The sequence below is a fragment of the Nicotiana sylvestris genome, chromosome 8, assembly GCF_000393655.2.
Source record: "Nicotiana sylvestris chromosome 8, ASM39365v2, whole genome shotgun sequence".
Taxonomy (NCBI): domain Eukaryota; kingdom Viridiplantae; phylum Streptophyta; class Magnoliopsida; order Solanales; family Solanaceae; genus Nicotiana; species Nicotiana sylvestris.
The window spans coordinates 16,514,717-16,535,776 of record NC_091064.1 but is presented as its reverse complement, the minus strand read 5'-3'; the positions used below and the strand labels follow the sequence as shown (position 1 = coordinate 16,535,776).

Genomic DNA, 21,060 nt, shown 5'->3' with positions numbered 1-21,060 from the left:
TTATATTAAAAAATTCATTGAAAATGTATAAATTGTTAATTTAGAACCCAGTAACTTAAATGAATTAGAATTTCAAACCCGTAAGGTTCAAATCATGGTTCTGCCTCTGTCACTTAACTATGATTAATTGTTAAATATGTATATAAAAGACATATGTCTTACATTCATAGTTTATAAAAGTAAGTTTTTACCCCATATATAAGACAGCTTTTTGTTTTTTGATAGATCAATTGTACTGTGGAGATGATGCTCCATTGCAAAGCCATAAAATTAGGATTAAACTTTCACTATGAAAATAATTAATAGACATAATGTCCATTCAAAACAACATATACAAAGATTAAGTTCTAAAACTAACTATATTCTCCAACTCAACGTGTTTCAATCACCACCGAAAAAGTCTCCCAATCATTTGAAAGAATTTTGACACAATTTTGTGCATATGCTTCACTGTATTCTCCTTATTTGGTTGCAGGCCTCGCATTCGCAGGACTCCTGAAAACTTTCAGAATTCCTTTAAATGTTACACAACCAATCAAAGTGTTATCCTCATCCATGACCCAAACGGAACTTGCGCGATGTGCAAGTGCTTGAATCATCACAGCCACCAACGAACTGCTTGCATAACACGTGATTGCCTCCGCCCTTCTTGCTGATGAATATCGTCCTGAAACATTATTTCTGCAAACCCCTAACTCGTCATCAGAAGAACAACTTGAAGCTGAGGATGATGACGAAGACAATGAGAACTCTTCATCCATTAGTTCCAATACTGCGCCAAGCTTTTTCTCTTGCAGCCTCGTCTTCACCAGCTCGATCAAGTCGTCTGGAGGACCACCACAGTCAATGTAAGCCATCAGATCACCGGCTGAAAGGGTCAATATTGCTGCTGCTGCTGCCGTTTCATCGCAGTATGCAAGAGTGAAGAGGGAGATTTCACCAATTAATTTGTCGTGATCATCAACAACAGCCACTGAAGTTTGCTCAACGTGTGCAAGAGCAAGGGAATCTAAGGCAGAGATCGCAGGATCATGGTAACATACAGTCATGACGTTATTATCTATGATGTTGAGCGATTCAATTGAAAATGTGGGCATAGGGGAGAAGACACCAACAGAATTCAGAAGGAAACGGACAATGTCTTCTTGCGTTAGCCAGCAGTATTCAACTCCGTCATGATGTTTGCAACTCAGAGAGGAAGATTTACTCAGCGTTTTCCTAGTATTTGTGCTCACGCACTTTTGGATCGGTATAACCAGGTTCTGTGTGCCTTCCAGAATGTAATCTATTGCTTCCAGCAAGCTGAACATAAGATAATTTCAGAAGACAAACAATAACATGAAACAACATCAGTAAACAGAAAATAATGTCCGGTAAAGCTTCAACTTGATGAAGCATGAGGCTATCAGAGACATGGCAAGCATCAATAATGTGATGCCTTTTGAAGTTCCAGAAGTTGCTCGTGCCAACAACACGTGTAAACCAGAAAAGGAAAAAACCACAAAAGAGAGAGACTACTAAACAAATCATAACACAGCTGACAAGTGACAATAGACGTTTGATAGGGGAAAAAATTGGATGAAATGGGTCAGAATAGAGCAGTATGGATACAAGGGAATCATCTACTCGAGCACAAATAGTTTGGAATTGAGCTTAGGAGGATTCGTATACTCCATCCTGACTAGCTTGGGATTGGGATTGAGACATAGTTATTATTTACACGTTTTAGGTAAATAGTCACCATCCCTCAAACATTGCGCCAAAACTGGATTGGGGGCTGAAAATACAGGACTTTTTCTATATGTAAAACGTAATTCCCAGGAAGGAAAAAATTGAACTACAAATATTACTCTTGTCCCAAAATACTGGCCCCAGATAGATTTCTCGGTTAAAAAAAAATCACTTCTTTCAGAAACAGTTTTTCTCTTCTAGGAAAACAGTTTGCCTTTTCTAATAAAACGTTTTTATAATAACTTCTTGTTAAAACTTAATAAATACATTTTGAAAAAGGAAATAGATACATTGGCCTTTATACTCCTGACTCGTTTTTCTTTTTGAGACAACATGAACATTCAGATAAAATTGATTCTTCATGGGATTATAGAAATTCACTTTACAAAGATCTTTTCCTCCATTTTGAGATTGAACATCAATTGCCACGGTTCATGGATGGCTCATGGGGACAGATGTAAATGAACAACAACCCCTATAAAGTATGGAAGCTTTCTTCTCATGGAGCTCAAGAAAAATGATAGATCTAATTGAATTGAGTCTGACGAGAACAAGAATCAATACATGGATAATCAAACATGATGAAACAAAGATCCATTCTCGAATTAAAGCACCAAAATCAATTACTTTAACGTTTCCGTTTACGTGATATTTCCTTATTACTCTCATTCCAAAAAAGAACAACACCACCTTTATGCTCAAATACATCAACTAGTATCATAATCAAACATGCGCATACGCCACCCAAAGGAAACATGGAAGGGCGACTCCTGAGTTTTATATTAGGAAACAGTTAGCTTTACACTTTCCATTTATCAAGCTTTTATACCCACATAAATTAATATGTAAGTCTTAAAAGTTTTATAGTCACACAAATGCTATACATGTTTAAGTCCACAATTTTAGAAAGTCCTCATTTCTTCTGCAATTCAATAGCTTGTTTGGATGGTTGTTTTCTGTTGTATTGTATTATATTGTTACTTCAAATACTATGTTTGTTTTGATTGTTACTTAAATTTTATTGTATCTTATAATTAAATTTGTCATTACCTAACGATGAAAAGTGTCACTTTATAAAACGACCGATTTTGTGTGGCCACGTCGTTTCCTTATTTTTTTCTCATCTTGCCCCCTTTTTTATTATTAAATAATCTTATTTTTCATTTACCCTACCTTTTTATATATAATATTATCCCGTACCTTATTTTTTCTTTATAATATTGCAAGTTTATTCTTCATATTGTTGGTGCATGGCTTCATGAAACGACAATAAATAATACAATCTATCCAAACCTTGTATAGATCAAAACAATACAGTACAATACGATACGTTACATTACGAAAAGATACGTAACAACCATCCAAATAAGCCGTAAGTCACATACATTGTGACGGAGTGAGAATCAAAATTCAAACGAAAAATATCACAGTACCTTGAATTGGGCGCCAAATGCCTCACAATATGATTCCCTTTCGGCAAAATCTGCAACACAGGTGCCTCAAGAGCCTTGGAAGGATTATCCAAATTCTCGTTTTTACATAAAAAGCAAATCACATCCACCATACAAATCTTCCCAACACAACAGCACTCACAATTACTACCTTCTAGAACCTTCTTCAAATGGTCACAGCTCCACACGCTCACGTTAGCTTCGCCGGACTTTTTCAACACCGCTAACGCCTCCGCTATGGTGGCTGCCGCCGGTAATGGCCTTAACGCCGGTTTCCCTACGCACAAATCTGACACATTCCGGTTCAGAAAATTAACCGCCATACAGTGATGAGAAAATCGAACGGATTTGAATTATTTTTTTAATAGTATTCGAAGAGATAAAGAAGAATATATTATATAATACGGTTAATTTTATATAGATACAGATATAGAAGGAGATAGCGAAGGGATAACGGAAAAAAATTTCGGGATCGCTGTATACGGAAGACCCCGGTGGTGATTTTTAATAATCACGATTAGGGAAGAAAATGAAAGCAAAAATTCCTGATATTTATAGTGGTAATTGATTAATGGTAATCACCGGTGAGTGGTGATCCATTTTTTCTTTTTTGATTATCTATTCTCCACATATTTTTCTTTTTCTCCCTTTTTTTTCCTTTTACCGATAATATTTGGGTTGTCGATTTAGAAAATTATAAATGTTTTTTAATTAACATTTCAAAAAAAAATTATCTACAATGTCTATGGTGTGTTTGATGTGACAAAAGTTTTTTTCAAAAAAAATATTTCGAAAAAACGAGTTACTCTATTGTTTTCTAAAAAATATTTTCCTAAAAATTAATTTTCGGTAATTGGTTGGAGAGTGAAAGATATTTCCAGAAATAACCTGATTGTGTTTAGATAACTCAAACCTGATAGTGTTTTGTGTATTAAATACTAATTATTTAAGTGATAATTAATAACAAAATTTAATTGTACCTATGTGTAATTTTCTCTTTAAAAAAATTAAAGATATAACATTGAGATTGCAGATAATTGTGATGGACTTTAGTCCAAAACTGATGAGAGAAGTAATTTCCCCTTATGGTGGAAATTTTTTTTTCTCTAGAAATTATTTTGTGACAATTAAATACCAAAATTTTAGAAATATTTTCTATATTACTAAACACACTCTAAGGTAACGTTTAGCTTGTGGGATAAGAATAATAATTCGGATAAAGTTTAAGATTAACTTTATCCCATGTTTGGTTTGGGATATTAGCTAATCTCAGGATAGTTTGTTTAGGGAAAATTATACTGTATAACCGCTTCTAAAAATAATAGCCGATAAAATATGTATCTTTTGTATATTAATATATAATATACGTATTTTATACATAATTCGTGTATATATTTTGAATATTTAGCTAGCAAATATACTCTCTCCGTTCCAGTTTATGTGAACTTATTTCCTTTTTGGTCAATGAATGACCCCTTTCTAAATTTGAAATCAATTTAGCTTAAACTTACAATTCTAACCTTAATGAAAAACTTTTATAACCACACAAGCCCTTTTTTGACTTGTTTAGAACCACAAATTTCCAAAATCTTTATTTTTTTTTAAACTCTGTGCCCAATCAAACAAGTTCACATAAATTGAAATGGATGGAGTAATTATTTTTGATCGACCTACTTAAGTCATGAGTTCAAATGTCTGGATTTATTATCGTTAACTTTTTGTCAGCAAACTGTATATATGAAAAATAATGTTTTACTTTTGCTATAAAAGGATCTAACTTCATATGCAATTTAAGTAATAATTCAACGGAAAGGTTACTAGTTACTACTACCTTACATCTGAATTCTGAAATACATTCTTCAATTTTTCACTAAAGCTTTTCCCTTCCCTTTTCTCGATAACACTTTCAACTTTCAAAAATATTCAATTAAAGAAAAAGGATAAACTAGACAGGCCAGTGCATTAGTTAATATTTTAATTTGTGTATAACGTAAGAGGATATAATCTGTAGATGAACTCGGAACAAGTAGTTCTGAAAATAATAAACAAAGAAACTGAAACCTATTTGCCATAGATGGTGACAATAGTAGTAATAAATTGGATGATAATAGTATTTATTATCTGTGTGAAACTTCGAACTTGCATATATTCATTCTTTGGTTTGAACTTGCATATCTGTGCGAAACTGAAACCTGCTTGCAAAGTCACGAGTAGTGTCGGGATTTGACCCTCTATTCTTCTCCACTTAAATACCAATGTTGTTCGCGGAAGGGTTGGAATCCGTGACATGCACCTAACCCACATGTCAGCTCTTCTAATTTAAAGTTACTCATGGAGATATTCGTACACAGAGAAATCATCGTAAAGCAGCGACCCGTTTACATAGTGGAGCATGTAATAGCAAAGGTCACAGAAGTAGCAAGGATTTTCAGCAGCCCATTTATCATCAACTGTCACCTTAACTGCTTTAAAAATCTTGCAAACAGAGCATTTCTGGAACCGCAACTTAGGCTGAAAGGTGATCAGCGGATATGCAGCTCGGTTCTGTACGTCCTCTGGATGTATCAACCTCATGTCTCTTATTACAACTTGATGCTTGCAATCCCCCTTATACAAGGCAAAACATACACAAAGCCGTCAAGTAACAGTTATAAAAGGGCAGCTCGGCGCACTAAGCTCCCGCTATGTGCGGGTTCCGGGGAAGGGCTGGACCGCAAGGGTCAATATATATTAAAATTAATTTGATTAATAATGAAATATTCCCCTGAGCAACAGAAAAACAAAAACAAAACACACTGAAAGAAATATTACCTGGTGACAATAAAGATATCCAGCACCAAGTCGAAATCTTAAGTCACAGAAACGAGTAACTTGCATTTTAGCGGTCTTGAAATGAGGCAATTGTGGTCCAATTTTACTGCCTAGAAGGGCCTTTTGTTTCTGTGGCAGTTCACCAGAGGCGATAGATTCCCATTTTTCCAGCGCCTCACTCTTAGAATCTTGAAGCCAATTAAGTATTGGCTTACTATAATCTACAGCAGCAGGATGCCTAAAATCATTGCAAAAGACATCCTATGGAAAAATTTTAGGTTGGTGATAAGAAAATAGTAAGGAACAGAAGAAAAATGATATTTATCATTAGAGAATAAAATTGGACCGGAAAAGTTACCTCCACAAGGAAATAGCCCGACGGATCATCCTGGCCTGTCTTCTTCATTATCTCATCAGTAATGCAATATATCCTGTCTCTCATTTCTGTCAAAAATTGCCGCCCAAGGACCAGAAATTCTTGAGTCTACAGATATATATCATCATAGTCAGTTGTAACAATCAGATAGAATATAAAGTTACACGAGTTACTAAAAAAAGCAATACAATAGGAAGATCTTTGATCATCTTCAACAATGAAACCCCTCACACTTTCACCCGACTCCAAGTAGTTTATCTTATCAAATACAGGAGGTTCTATTTGAATTTACTTATTTCAGTTAATAATTTAAAATGTTAAGACCATGAATAAGCTATAACCTAGCAGAAAAGCCTTCTATTTTATCACCCAAAGAAGGTCACAAACATACTGTTGCAAGTTGCAACAGAGATAGCACAAAGAGCCTGTTCATAGTCGATAATTTAAAAGTTCATTTAATCAGCGCTTCAAAGATAGCAACAAAGAGCATGTTCATACTTTTACCCATGTCTTTTTGTAATGATAAACCTCAATACAGAGGACAACTTCTGGAAAGTGTACTGCAATATGTCCACGAGCATTTGCTGCCCTCACCTGCCATAAACCAAAACCAAGCATGCAAATCAACAAACTATCATTGGTTAGAACTAAAGATCAGAGAAGACCAAATTATCAAGAGTCTTGTGTACATCTAATTCAGATTACAACTGTAATGAAATTACTTTAGCTTTCTATAAAGAGTGATACTAGAAAGGTCATGATGACGTCGCATAGATATACTGTGGATTTACAATGCAAGTACAATGATATGGTGAATACTTACCCGCATCGGGTGTTTACACCAAACCAATTAAACTTACTATGATTAGCTAATTTAATGAAGTAAAAACATGCATAAATTAACCATGATTAAGCGATAGAACTCTATGTGTAAACAAATGCCATGCTTCTGTTGGTTTGGCGTAAATACCCGGTGCGGGTATGTTTTTACCCAATGATATTGGCTTACATGAAATTCAAAAGGTTTAAGGTAATATGAGTTGTTCTTCAGGTAATAAAGGACTGTCCAATACGAATATTAACAGTGTGCAAACATGCAGATTACTATTATTAACAATGAAAAAAATGCAGCATTCATTAAGAGAAGCATTGAATTACCACATTCTGTTACACTGCAAGGTGGCAAGACATTTGTGGTGGGAATAGTTAGTTGATTGGTGTATAGTGATGATTCCAGGTATAGTGAATGAACCGCTGCATAGTTGGGCAACAGAAGGAGGAGAAGATGCAAGATATGTTTTTTCTTTGTCTGCTTCTCCTGAGACAAGTTGCTAAAGGGCCTACTGGTGAAAGTGAAACTATAATGTTAAAGGTAATTTGTCTTCCTATTTGTTCCTCTAAGTTTCTGACTAATTTTAATGAAGATGTTGCTCTCATATAGGAAGGCAAATTACCTTTAAGATTATAGTTTCGCCTTTAGGCACGAGTTCCTGATGATGATAGCAACAGATTATTGAAACAGCTGAGAGATGCCAGGTATGGTAGGAAGGACATGTGGGCTCCTTGTTGACTTGTTCAGTTCATTCTTCTTCAAAGGGGGGAGTCTGGTGCACAATCAAAGGTTTATGGACTAAATACAGTCAGTTGGTAAAGTTGAAACTGGAGAACGGTAATAATGCCCAATTTTGGTCTGATATATGGTTGGGAAGTGAAAGTTTTAGATCAAAATTTCCTGTTTTGTGTAGCTGCTCCACAAACAAAAATGGAAGGGTATCAGACTTTTACTCAAATACTGGTTGGGAGCTGATCTTCAGGTCTTAATGACTGGGAAGTTGATGAATTTGCTCAATTGATGCAGTTACTGAACATGGTTAGATTGGAGGACAACAAGAAAGACTCACTGATCTGGGTAGCAAGCAAAGATGGTACCTTCACAGTCAGGAGTTGTTACAGTCTGCTAAAAGAAAAACAGGGGCTTTATCAATCAGATTAGTTATGGAAATAAAAAGCACCTGCTGAAGTGGTTTTGTTTGGTTGGGTTGCAGCAAAGAGAGCTTGTTTAATTCACGAGAACTTGCAGAAGAGAGAAACTATTCTATGTAACCAGTGTACATGTGTGAAGAAGAAGCAGAAACAGTCAGTCATGTATCATTCATTGCAAAGTGCCAAGACAGTGTTGGAAGCTCGTTCTAAATATATATGATGTCAAGCGCCCTCCAATATCAGGAGTCTGTTGGAGACTTGGCAACACCGAAAAATAGCAGAAAGTCAAACAGATATTGTGGAGAACAATTCCTCTGTGTGTGCTCTTGACAATATGGTTGGAAAGAAAGAAGATTTTCTCTGGAGGGGAAAGGCAGCATGTTTCCAGGATTAAATTATATTTTTTTTTTTTTTTTGATAAGTAAAGATTTTATTATAACTGGTACCAAGATGGTACATAGAAAAAAAGTACAGGACCAGACTACAACTCTTACTTAATTCATACTACATATTTTCTCCTAACAAGTGCAAAAAATCCAAATACTGGTCCATCTCATCTAAAAAACTGCTATAACACCGGAAATACAAATTTTTAATACATTTGTTTTTTACTCTAGCAATCTGCAGTCTCTTTCCCTCAAAGCATGCTTTATCTCGCTCCAGCCATAATGTCCACATTATGCAGTTGGGAATAGTTTTCCATATTAGCTTTAAGCTTCTTTTTACTCTCCGGGATTGCCACATTTCCAGAAAGTTACTAATCTTCTGAGGTAGCACCAAAGATATGCCCATTATGTTCAAAAAAAAACCCAGCACTGTCTTGAAAATTTGCAATGCAAGAAGAGATGCTCAACTGTTTCCTCCTCTGTGTTGCAAAAATAACATCTACTGCACAGAGAAAACCCTCTCCTCTGTAACTTATGCTGAGTTTGGCAGGCATCCCTAACTGCTAGCCAACCAAAAAAAGTTGCTTTCATAGGTGCTTTAGTTCTCCAAATCATCTTCCAAGGCCAGTTTAGAGTTCCCTGACTACTTTGTTGTAGCAACCTTTTGTAAAAATTATTCACTGTGAATATATTATCCCTGTTGCCGATCCAAATAAGCCTATCTGTTTTGTGTTGATCTATTGAATATGAATTCAGAAGCTGAAGCAGTTCACAGAAACTATCCACTTCCCAGTCGTTCAGATTTCTTCTGAAAGTAACATTCCATCCTGATTCTGCTTTAAAACCTGCAACATAGCCCTCTTTATTCAACGCACAATTAAATAGATCTGGAAATCTGCTTTTGAAGCTCTCATTACCACACCAAATATCCAGCCAAAATTTAATCCTATCACCATTTCCCACCTCCAAACTAGTATGCTGTAAAAATTCGTCCCACCAGCCACCAATCATTTTCCAAATCCCGCCACAGCTTCTCAGTTGGGAAGGAATTTGTTTCCACCCAATCTTTGCACCATAAATGGCATCTATTATTTTCTGCCAAACTTCCTCACCCTCTCTACTATATCTCCATAGCCATTTAAATAGTAAGCTTTTATTGTGCAATTTCAGATTCCTCACTCCTAATCCGCCTCTCTTTTTATCTTCAATAACCACTTGCCATTTAACCAGATGTGTCTTCTTCTTGTCTGAGCTTCCATCCCAAAAAAGTTCTTCTTATAGAATCTAATTTCTTTTCTACTGCTTTAGGCATACTGAATAAAGACATGGTGTATGTGGGTATCCCATCCAAGACACTATTTATTAGAGTCAGCCTACCTGCCCCCAAAAGATAAGTATTGATTCTTCCATGGAGTAAGTTTATTACTGCACCTTTCAATGACACCTTGCCAAATGTTTTTATCCTTTCTCTTTGCCCCTAAAGGTAACCCCAAATAGACAGTAGGGAAATTTTCTACTTTATAGCCCATAATCTCTGCCAACTCCTCTACACACTCATCAACATTTATACTAAAAATGCTACTTTTAGCCAAATTGACTTTTAATCCAGTGACTGCCTCAAAACATAGTAGCACTCCTCTCAAATACAGGATTTGTACTCTCTCAGCTTCACAAAACAGGAGAGAGTCATCAGCATAGAGGATATGATTAAGTATCATCCCTTCCTGATCATTCTTGCCAATTCTGAGACCTTAATGCCAGAGCTTCTGCTTTCCTCAGCATACCGCTAAGGATTTCCATTACCAAGACAAATAAATAGGGTGAAAGGGGATCTCCTTGCCCGATACCTCTGTGAGAGCTGAAAAGGCCTTGTGGATTTCCATCAATTAAAACGGAAAATTTCACCGATGAAATGCAAAATCTTATCCATTCCAACCACTTTTCACCAAAATTCATCAGTTTTAACAATTTCAATAAGCAATCCCAATTGACATGATCATAAGCCTTCTCTAAATCAAGCTTACCAGCTATTCCTTTTTTCTTTCTCCTCAACAGATTATCCAGACTAGACTTCCATTTGCTGCCAGGACAGCATCAGAAATTTGCCTTCCTTTAATAAAAGCATTCTGATTAGAAGAGACCAATTTGCTAATGACTGCCTTTAGTCTTTCAGCTAACAATTTGGAGATAATTTTGTAAACACTCCCCAAGAGGCTAATAGGTCGGAAGTCCTTGACCTCCACTGCTCCTTTCTTTTTAGGAATTAGAGCAATAAAAGTAGCATTCAGACTTTTGACAAAGGAACCTTTATTGTAAAAAGTATCAACAACCTTCCAAACATCCATATTTACTATGCTCCAACATTTTTGAAAAAAAAAAAGATTGAAGCCATCAGGGCCAGGAGGCTTGTCTCCTTTGAAAGATTTTATCACCTCTTCTAATTCTTCCATTTCAAATGACCTTTCCACCCATTTCTTATCTTCCTCTGACAACTTCTTAATTCCTTCATCCTCCCAATTTGGCCTCCATGTGGCCTCCATAAGCAGGCTAGTAGAAATCCAAAATGTGAGCTTTAATGAATCGATCATCCTCCACCAGCACATCTTCTATCATCAATTTATCAATATTATTGTATCGTTTATGAGCGTTAGCCTGCTTATGGAAAAATTTTGTATTTTTGTCTCCGTGTTCAATCCACAGGCATCTAGATTTCTGCCTCCAGGAAATTTCTTCAGCCTTTGCCATTTCTTCTAGTTGCTTCTTAATGGATTTTCTTTCTGCCTCATATTCTACTTGTTGCTCAGGGGAAATATTCCTTCAATTATGATCAAGATCTTGTAACCTTGCCAAAGCTTTGTTCTTTCTGTCCTCTAACTTTCCAAAAGTCTCATTGTTCCACTTTTTTAAATCTTCTTCCAACAGCTTCAACTTCTTTGCAAGAATAGAATCAGCTTCAACTTCCACCACATAAGAATCCCACCAATTTCTGGTGTAAAAGTACTGGTGTAAAAGTATGCTATGGAAAATATGGAACATCATATGGTTTTTCTAGAGTTAGGAGGAATGTAATTGCCCTGTTGCGGTAGCTGCTGGTTGTTTGTAATTTTGTACCATTTTGGTACCATTTGTTAATCAAATTCTACCTTATCAAAAAAGTAAAAAAAAAATATATAAAAAAAAAGACACAAGGTATGGGATGTTGCTCCAATTGCACTTGTGTGTGTCCTATGGAGAGGGGTAAGAAAGCCTTTGACTGTATAGAGACTGACTTTGTACATATGAGGAATATCCTCTTTTAGTTTTGTTTTGGTGCACTCATGAGGTTCCGGTCTGTATAGAACATTTGGTGATTAGGGAACCATATTTTTGTGAAAGCTCTCTACTTTTTGGTATACTCCTTATATAATAAATCCATTGTCAACAAAATCATTTTACAATAAAAAAAATTTAAACAAGATTTGCTAATTAGTACTACACTTCTAAATCCAATTAGTAACTATATTCTTTAAAACAATCTCTTTAATTGTTATTTTCATAAACACCTCAGGCACTTGAGTGGATACTCTGGAAGAGAGCATTTGCATGGATGGAAAATAAGGTTGCAAAGTTGTATATCATATTGTCCACTCAAGTATTGTAACAAGGTACTCTTTTCATCCTTTTTTCTAAAACCTAATCAGATAAAGATATAAATTCTAAAAGCTTTGAAAATAAAATTTTAAATTGTGAAGATTGACAGACCTTTGTTTGACACTCAATATACCTGTAGTAGTTCATCTTCATAGATGTTCTTCTTGATGCTATTGATTAGCAAATAAATTTGACCAATTCCTTAATTAATGGTTAGTAGTTCAAAGCAGATCTGATATACCAACCTAATCGAGGGATGGAAGAAGCACTTTTCCTTGCAAATACATAAAATACAAATTTCCACTAAAATTAATAAGAGGTATAAAACATTAAACCCCTTACCTCACCCAACCCCATACCCATGAAAATGACAACAGAAAAGATGCTCTCACAGCAAAGAGAAAGTAGCCAGTCAATAAACAGAATTTTTTACCATAAAGATAGTCAGAATGTTTATCTGTCACGGCAAGCCAGACTTTTGCAGTAATAAGGGGAAAGAGAGTTGGACGGTCATGTATTTCTATCATGGCATTCAAAAACAAAGAAGTATGCAATGGGATTATATGGTGGGGTGAAAACTGTTCAATTATATCTCTTAATAGACCAGAAGACCGCTCCATATATATAAGCAAAAGATAGAATAGTCATTAATTTTTTAAACAGCCTAAACAAGCTTTAAACTAACTTTACTCTTGCTCCATACCTTTTAAATTCTAGATTCATCCAAAACCCAGGTCATACAGTATATAAGAATCAAGGTCTAAGGAAGTCAATGTAAACTAACCTTTGTTCCCGAACTTATTGACTTGAGTGACGTCATCCTGCCAATCTTACTGGAAGATGTTGAAGCAGAGTGGCTGCTGCTGCAACTACCACTGAGCCAATACAAAAATATAGCTAAGATGTTGAACGTAAGAGGAAACAAGACATGAAAATATGAATAATGGATATAACAAGCTGGTTTAGTCATAAATAAAAACATATCAACTAGAGACGATGATCTGTACTTGAAAGAATGCAATCTTGCTGCTGCTTTCTCTTCCTCTTGTTTTTCTTTAATTTTTGCAAGTTGTTCCACCTTCAGAACATAGTCTTCCTACAAAATGCAAGAATATGAATTCATTTCTTTAAAAAAAATACTTACACTGAAACCGTGAGGACAAAGAAAATGGGGAAATAATGTGCAAACACAATGTCGATGAACAAAAATATATAAGATGTGACTTAAATGAACTGGCAGCCTTTACAAGCAAATTATGTTCGTCATTTACGCTTTCCTCCGTACTTTTACCCTGCTCAAATATTACCTTCTATTTTTCAACAAGGTATTACTAGGCATTTGATCAGATCTCTCATTTTCAACCTGTTGGAATATGTGCAACTAGGATTAACAGGATAATAAAAGTAGATTTCTTTGAGTTTTGAAGGCTTTTTTCAATGATTAGCTGTAGGAGCTTCCATTCATGATCAACACTTCTGAAGTCAGTATTATCAAGATTTCACCTTTCAGTTTTCATACTACCACTTCTTTATGATCTATGACAAACGCCTATCAGTCTAATTTGGAAAGTAAATTCTTAAGAGATTAAAAGGGCAAAAATAAGCCTGAACATATGATTTACTCCAATACATCTTAACTAGAACATCAGTACAAAAAAAAATGCAAGATTACCCATTCAAGTGATCTGATGTGCCAGCTGTGGCATAGTAAAACTATCCAGAACTCTCGACCATATCCATGATCGGACAGGACATTAACTTTATTTTTAGTAGGTAAACAGAAATTCAAATCACTAAGAACCAAACAAAGACTTCAATACAACAGAAAATACAGTACTAAAACAGATGTATAACAGAAAAGCTCACTAGCATACATCAACAGCATTCTTCTGATGAACATTCTTCCCCCGCTTCCTCTTGTTGGACTTGCTTTTATCTGAACCTTTGTTGTCGCGGGCGACATAGTCTGAGGGATCATGGATAGTAGAAGAGTCCACTTCTCTTTCTGACCTTTCAAATGAAGCAAGTTCAGTAACTGAAATCCTGTTATCTGTTCTTCTGTTTTTAGTAAAAAAGGGTGATGAAAAATATAGGATTAAGTCAAATGAGTGTGGAACACATGCAGAACTGCAAACAAGCACAAGTGAACGGATAGAATGAACAGTGAAATATAGTTTTATCAGGTTGAATCGCTGTTGGAAATACAATTTTGACGTCAAGAGATAACTTGAAGATATAACTGTTTCGTTGGAAAACCTGTCAATGACACTATTACATAGAATGTCAAAAGCAGAAAGAATAATTTTCCATCCCCTTTTCCATAGATATATACACATGTAAGAATAATTTTTAAAGATCAACATATAAATTTATTTCTTAATCAATAAATATTCAATCCTAGAAGTTGTTTAACTTGCTTTGCTATTAAAATAGTATAAGATTTGCACATGCATACCCCCCCCCCCGGAACAAAAGGAAACCAAGATTCCAAGCTAATCAAGTATCAAGAGTCACATAGTTGGAATTGGACACGCTTCATAAAACTATTGATACATCATCTAATGCAAAGAGAAAAAACAAAGACTGCCAAAAGTAAGTAAAATGGGTCTTGGTCTAGAATATTCATTTAACTAACCTTGTACCAAGGTGCTCTGTCAAAGTTTGTGAAGATTCTTTGATCAGCTCATCATCCTGTATTCATCACATGAAGATCTGGTAAACAAACAGGCCATTTATTTTCTTTTGAAGGTGAAAGTTTGTAAACTGAGCTTTTTTCTGATTAGTGAGGACTTGTAAGCTAACTGTTAGAATGGCTTCCTATGATTAAAAAGAATGTTATTGTACCTTAAACGCTTCTTCAAAGGCCTGAGCCACCAATTCCTCTTCACTGAAAGTTTTAAGATCTTCAATCCTACAAGGCAATCAAAGACAAGAGTCAGTTAACTCTACGAACAATCGGAGTAGATTGGTCAGAACCTATTAAACAAGCCATACAAAAATCCATCTTACCGAAGTTTGAATTTGAAGAGTCAATGTAATAATTACTAAGTACTACTATTTTATGGGATAAGTACCACTGCAGTTATTTGGGTAGTAGGGAGTAGATATGGTATTAGAAACGTTAATCAATTTTGATATTCTTTAAAGTACATCCACTAAATTAAAGTGAAAAGAAAAAATAAAATAATTATCAGCTGCCAAAATAAAACGGATTGCAAGTTATCAGCTGTCACATATTACTTAAAGACGAAAAAGAATTTAAAAACAACCTACTAACAAGGGGTTATTGATAAATATAAACGATCCCAAAACCACTCTAAATGAAATAGATGCTATGAGATCATCCCCTCAATCACAGTTACTTAATGATATCTTCTGTCTAAATAAGAAACTTGGGAGCAGAGCACAATATTCTACAACCCAAAAGGGAAAAGAATCAATCTGTGCAACGAAAACCCAAAGACTCAAAAAACAAAGAGCTGATCTTGACAAAAGCTAGAGGAATCCCTCAAAATATTTCCAGGAAATCCTGTTTCAGTTTTTACTCCCACATCCATGACATAGTTAACCAAAAAACTCGCAGTATTGCATTTCAAAAAAATAAATTAATCACCATAGTTAAAGGATATGCAAGAGAAGTAAGTGGCAGGTACATATGATACATTTTAGTTTTCTTTCCTTTTCTAGTATAAAAGAGGAGCAAAAAAAATGCACTTACGATATCTCATTATCAAACATTTCAAGTGAATCAACGGACAACTCTGCCTTGAGCCGCTGCATAACAGAACAAGATACTTAGAATACTGACCTTAATCAAGGTATCAGAATGATGAAATCCATAATAGACCTTTTTATCTTCTTTCTTTCATGTTTAATTTTTGTTTATTTGAGGTGGGAGCTCTGCATACAAACTCCTGACAGAAGTATGTCTTCATATGAACGTGGAATCTATAAAAGGTAGACAAGCTTCAAAGTAAAATATTCACATTGAGTGTCATTGTAATCTAAATGTGAACAACAACTTCATACCTCAAGTTCACGGAAGATGCTGACCTCAAAGTCAGCAACCTTAGTGAGTGGACCAACCATGTCGGAAATGTAAATAGGACCACCACGAGGAATGGAAACATAGTGTTCATCTGCTGAAGCCTCAGGGTCCGACATCAAAGAACCTATTTAACAGTTAAGAGCTGAAAAAAGGATAAGAGAAACAACAGTTAAGGGTGGTAATATTTGATCATGACATCCTATGCGATTTTTGTCCAAGAATAAAGAAAAGAGAATGCCAGACAAATAATCACCCAATTTCGGCATAAATACAAATGTGTGTGTATTACAAATATTTATACAAAATGTTGTATAAAAACTAAAAAAGGAGGTAACATTGCTTAGCGATGGCAAACTGCAGCAATAAGTAATAGTTGCAACTGGGAGCAACTGCAAGATAGTGCAACTGATCAAGAAACAAACTCAGTGTAAAGTCACAATTATTTAAATAGGGTAAGGAGGCAGCCTAAGATTGAAAGAGAGAGTTCAAGGAGTCACAACTATTTCTTTCTATGAAGGGGCAAAACGCATTTCATTATTCTTTAAAGAAAAAAGAAACATTCTTTTAGAGAGAGATAATCTGAAAAAGAAACATTAGTGTGGAATTCTTAAAATCTTGATTTCATTACAACACTATTTCAGAAAATAATTCTAATAAAAACGTTCTTTGGAAGCTATTTCCCGGAGAAAAATTCTTCAAAAGATTCATATGAAAAATCGCTACAATTACGGGAAAACAGAAAGTACTTTTCCTAAGCAATTAGAGCATACGATATGATAAACATTAGTCAAGAAATAACGCATCTTCAGCTTCAAAGGCGGAGCTAGGATTTGAAGTGTATGGGTTCTAAATTTTAAGATAGGAGACCCAAAAGTAATATACAATGACAAGCACACTAAAGAACGAGTACCGATATTTAATATACAATTAAAAAGTAACGAACCAGACAAACATAATATTTGAATATAAACATTATTATTGAACAACTTATTCTTTATAGCATCCAGTAGAGTAATTAAAATATCTTTAGTTGTTCACGCTCAACAGAGATTAATGTATCTTGGCCACCTTTACTGTAAGTTTGTGGCCTCTTAGAAATATAAAATATGTTGCTATGAAAATGTATTGATACACAAAGAAGCAAAATTAGAAAGAAAACTGTATCCAACTCGCCCATGGATATGCTAATTTGTAGCTACTCAAACTACTTTAGTTATCCTTTTATACTGTGCCATCTACTAATTTACCCGATAGCCAAATTTAGATGCTAACAAAGCCAAAGTCAATTACTCTATCAAAAAAGAATGACAACAATCAATTAAAAAACAAAGGTTGATAATCTGAAAATCTCTAAATTCACTATGTTATCGAGGATATTATCCGCACTAAGAAACTAATACAAGAAAGTAGGACCACGTACCTTGTCGATTTGTCGGGGCTTGGCCTTTGAAATTTTGGAAAGCACAAATTGCAAAGAGAATAGAGGTCAAAATGTAGGACATACCTAAAATCAAAGATTAAAAATTATATTTGTATGAATTGTTACACAAAATATAAAATATAATAGGGAAAGAAAAAGAATCGAAAAGAAGAAGAAAGAATATACAGTGAAAAAGAAGAAGGAAGACGCAGTAGAGGCGATAATCATCAATTGGAGCAGAAAGGCAAAACCCTAGCTTTGTTTGATTTGAGTGCAGTTGGATTGTAAAGGAAACATGTCTGTTTATTTTGTTTTAGAGAAGATATGGGTAATTGATTTGTGTTTTTCTTTATTAATAAAAAAAATAAAAAGGGGAAGGGTTGCCTTTTTCTTTATTAGAAGGGGAATGGTAATTCTAAAGCATGAAGGAAACATAACTTTGTACCTTTGTCGTTCTTCTATTCCTTATTTAGTTTTTTTTTTTTTTAAATTAACAAAAATGCTGCGTCGTTTCTGGGGAATCAGTGTTTTCCCTGTGAAAACAGAACCTTTGCCAGTGAACCCAGATCCCTTTTGCTTCTCGGTTCGGCGTACTAAATATATATATATATATATAGTAACAACAATAAAATTATCAATACAAATACAAGGTCCGGAAAAAAATTACTGGATTCGTCCGAACCCGTACACTCTATTATAGCTTCGCCATCAGCTTATCGAGGACATGACCCTTGACATGAGAGCGTGGAAGTCGAGAATCGGGGTAGAAGGATAGTAGAGAGACGGACGTCTTTTCTTTTATCCTAGTAGTGGTAGAGTTATTCTGGTATTTCCATATTGTTCGATTTCTATTACTATCTAACAATGCTGCATTTCGATTTTACTATTATTTTGTTGTCGTTACTATTTCCTTGACTTATTCACTAATGCATATCTTTTCTAACATTAGTCGAAAAGTAAGACAGTTAGGCAGTCTTCTGATAAAATATTTAATAATCATTGTCTCGGGTTCAAATCCAGCAGACACAAAATACTAGGTGATATCACATGTACGAAAGTTGGCCCGGACACCACGGTTATCAAAAAACAAATATTTAATAGTCAAAAATTGCAAAATTTCAGATATACAATAGGGAGTCGAGAGCCAGACAGAAACATAACTATCCATAAACTAATGATTATCAAAGATGAATTTCTTAGGATATCTTAGGGAAAATTTATATCATATTCCTAAAATAGGAGAAAAACTCAATACAAAACATGAACAAAAATCAAGTACAAGGAGAGATATAAGGGGAAGCTTACTGCAGAGAGAGAGGAGACGAACAAGTGCTTTGGGGGGGAGGCTAATGTGAAGTAGGGCGCGCGGCAGTGAATCAGAAGAAAGGGGACACAACTTTCTTTTTGTTTCTATTCTCGTTAACAGACGTTATAGTAATTGTCTTTGATATTTCGGAAAAGGGCCAGAACTACCCGAACTATAGGCTTAGGGTCAAATATACTCGGTCATCTATTTTAATAAGGAGAAGCAAATTCATGATATTATGTCATGTGTCAAAACAAAATATCGATATGTGTCATGTTTTAGGACAAAACTCCAATAAATTTGGAGATTCAAAAAAATAAAAAGGAAAATAAATACAAATACAAAATTTAAATAATTAACCAATTCAGTTATTCAACATCACGGGGTCTCACGTTTGTGAGCACGTGATTTTTGCCTCACATGAATTACTCCTACAGGATTCTCAAAATTATATTTTTTTTATTAATAAGAATTATTGTAGAATTTTCTTGATTGCTTACATTTGTCTGTGCATGTTTAGTTTATTTAAATCATGAAAAAAAATACAAAATACATTGCATTTGCATTTAGAATTTATCTTTTACATTTTTTTAGGTTAATTAGTTGTTTTACAAAATGAAAATCGCAAAAATGATTCACTTTGCATTTTTAACTTTTTAATTTTAAATTTTTGTAGTTTCTTTTAATTTAGGAATTAATTAATTGTTGTAAATATTATGATCAGTGATTACTTTAATTTGGGAAATTAATTTAGTTAATTTAGGATTTAAACTAATTTGAAAAGAAAAGGAAAATTGAAATTGAAAAGAAAAAGAAAAGAATTAGAAGAAGGGCTGATTTGGGCCAATTTGGTTTAGCCCAAAGCAAAATCCACCCCATTATCCGCCCAAACCGGCCCAGACCCGTCTTCCCCATACTCGGTCCAGCCTCGCCTGAAGCCAAACGACCTCGTTTCATTGGGGTTTAATCACAGTCGTTGGATTTCAATCATCCAACGGCTCGAATTAATCACCTCATTTTAATATATCCAAAACACTTCAGAACCCCCCCCCCCCTCTTCAATCTTCTTCCTCGTCTCTAAACACCCAAACCCTAGAGACGCCGCCCCTGAAACCTCCATCGTTTCCAGTGGCGGCGCAGCCTTACACCACCCCTACCCACCTGAAAATAACATCCCAAGACCCTATTCGTCCCCTCTTCCCCAATCTGTAGCTAGTTTCCCTCGAATCACCCTAGGACTTCTCGAATCTTCAATCGAAGCAGTCCGGTCCCAAAATCCCTGAACCCTAGCTTACCCAATCGAACCCAAATTAACATCACATAACCCCCATAACTCCCTCATACCAAATCCATCATTGGTTTCCTTCGAATCTGACCGGAACTCGTTGAATTTTAAATCTAAGTTCGAACCCTAAAAGTTCAAAATCAATTTCCGTTGAACCTGATGACATGCATCGATCCAAGCCTCTAGTTTTTCATGATTAGAAGGTCGATTCACTACAAAACCGATGTTGTTCATTTGTTCTTGACAAAGAACAAATGATTAGCAACAGTTTCGGGTGAGTCAGAGTATCAAGGGTAATTTCAAGTTTAGCCGGTGAGTTCCTTTTATTGTTTTCTGTTCATTTATAAATTTGTTTCACCTTTTACTCTTCTTCTTTCCTTCTTGTTTTCTTTCTTCAGTATTCTTCTAAGTAGTTCTTCCGTTCACAAGTCTGGTAGTTCCTCATCTGCATTAATTCTTGTTTCAATAGCATTTTCTGAATTTATATCCATATGAGAAGGGTCTAGGTTTAATTCAAGGTTCAATTGAATTGGTCGAGGTTTATTCGAGTATGTTCTGGAAGTTATTAGTTTTCTAGCATTTCTGAAAGTTCCATTTAGAGTTCTTACAGCAGACTAATTCTTCATGAATTAA

General features: G+C 35.0%; 2 protein-coding genes across 5 annotated transcripts; both read right to left on the bottom strand.

Moving 5' to 3' along the window:
• Window positions 1–270: 270 nt before the first annotated feature.
• On the bottom strand, window positions 271–3,701 carry LOC104212993 (CBS domain-containing protein CBSX5-like). The gene is made up of 2 exons (XM_009762366.2): window positions 3,165–3,701; window positions 271–1,302 (listed from the first exon to the last, which is right to left on the bottom strand). Exons 1-2 carry the CDS (start codon window positions 3,503–3,505, stop codon window positions 462–464), a joined length of 1,182 nt encoding a protein of 393 aa, XP_009760668.1. The 5' UTR covers window positions 3,506–3,701; the 3' UTR covers window positions 271–461.
• A 1,422-nt stretch (window positions 3,702–5,123) lies between these two features.
• On the bottom strand, window positions 5,124–18,218 carry LOC104249981 (snRNA-activating protein complex subunit). Of its 4 annotated transcripts, none has more exons than XM_070152974.1 (13): window positions 18,023–18,218; window positions 17,837–17,920; window positions 16,398–16,558; window positions 16,087–16,142; window positions 15,213–15,279; window positions 15,004–15,059; window positions 14,243–14,426; window positions 13,376–13,464; window positions 13,153–13,243; window positions 6,868–6,963; window positions 6,352–6,477; window positions 5,994–6,254; window positions 5,124–5,789 (listed from the first exon to the last, which is right to left on the bottom strand). In XM_070152974.1, the coding sequence occupies exons 3-13, from the start codon at window positions 16,530–16,532 to the stop codon at window positions 5,508–5,510; spliced, it is 1,443 nt and encodes a 480-aa protein (XP_070009075.1). In that variant the 5' UTR covers window positions 16,533–16,558; window positions 17,837–17,920; window positions 18,023–18,218; the 3' UTR covers window positions 5,124–5,507. The 4 variants fall into 4 exon arrangements, with proteins under 4 accessions (XP_070009075.1, XP_070009076.1, XP_070009077.1 ...); XM_070152975.1 differs by having other exon boundaries at window positions 14,243–14,378; window positions 18,023–18,217; XM_070152976.1 differs by lacking the exons at window positions 17,837–17,920; window positions 18,023–18,218 and adding an exon at window positions 16,216–16,316 and having other exon boundaries at window positions 16,398–16,488.
• Between the last annotated feature and the right edge of the window lie 2,842 nt (window positions 18,219–21,060).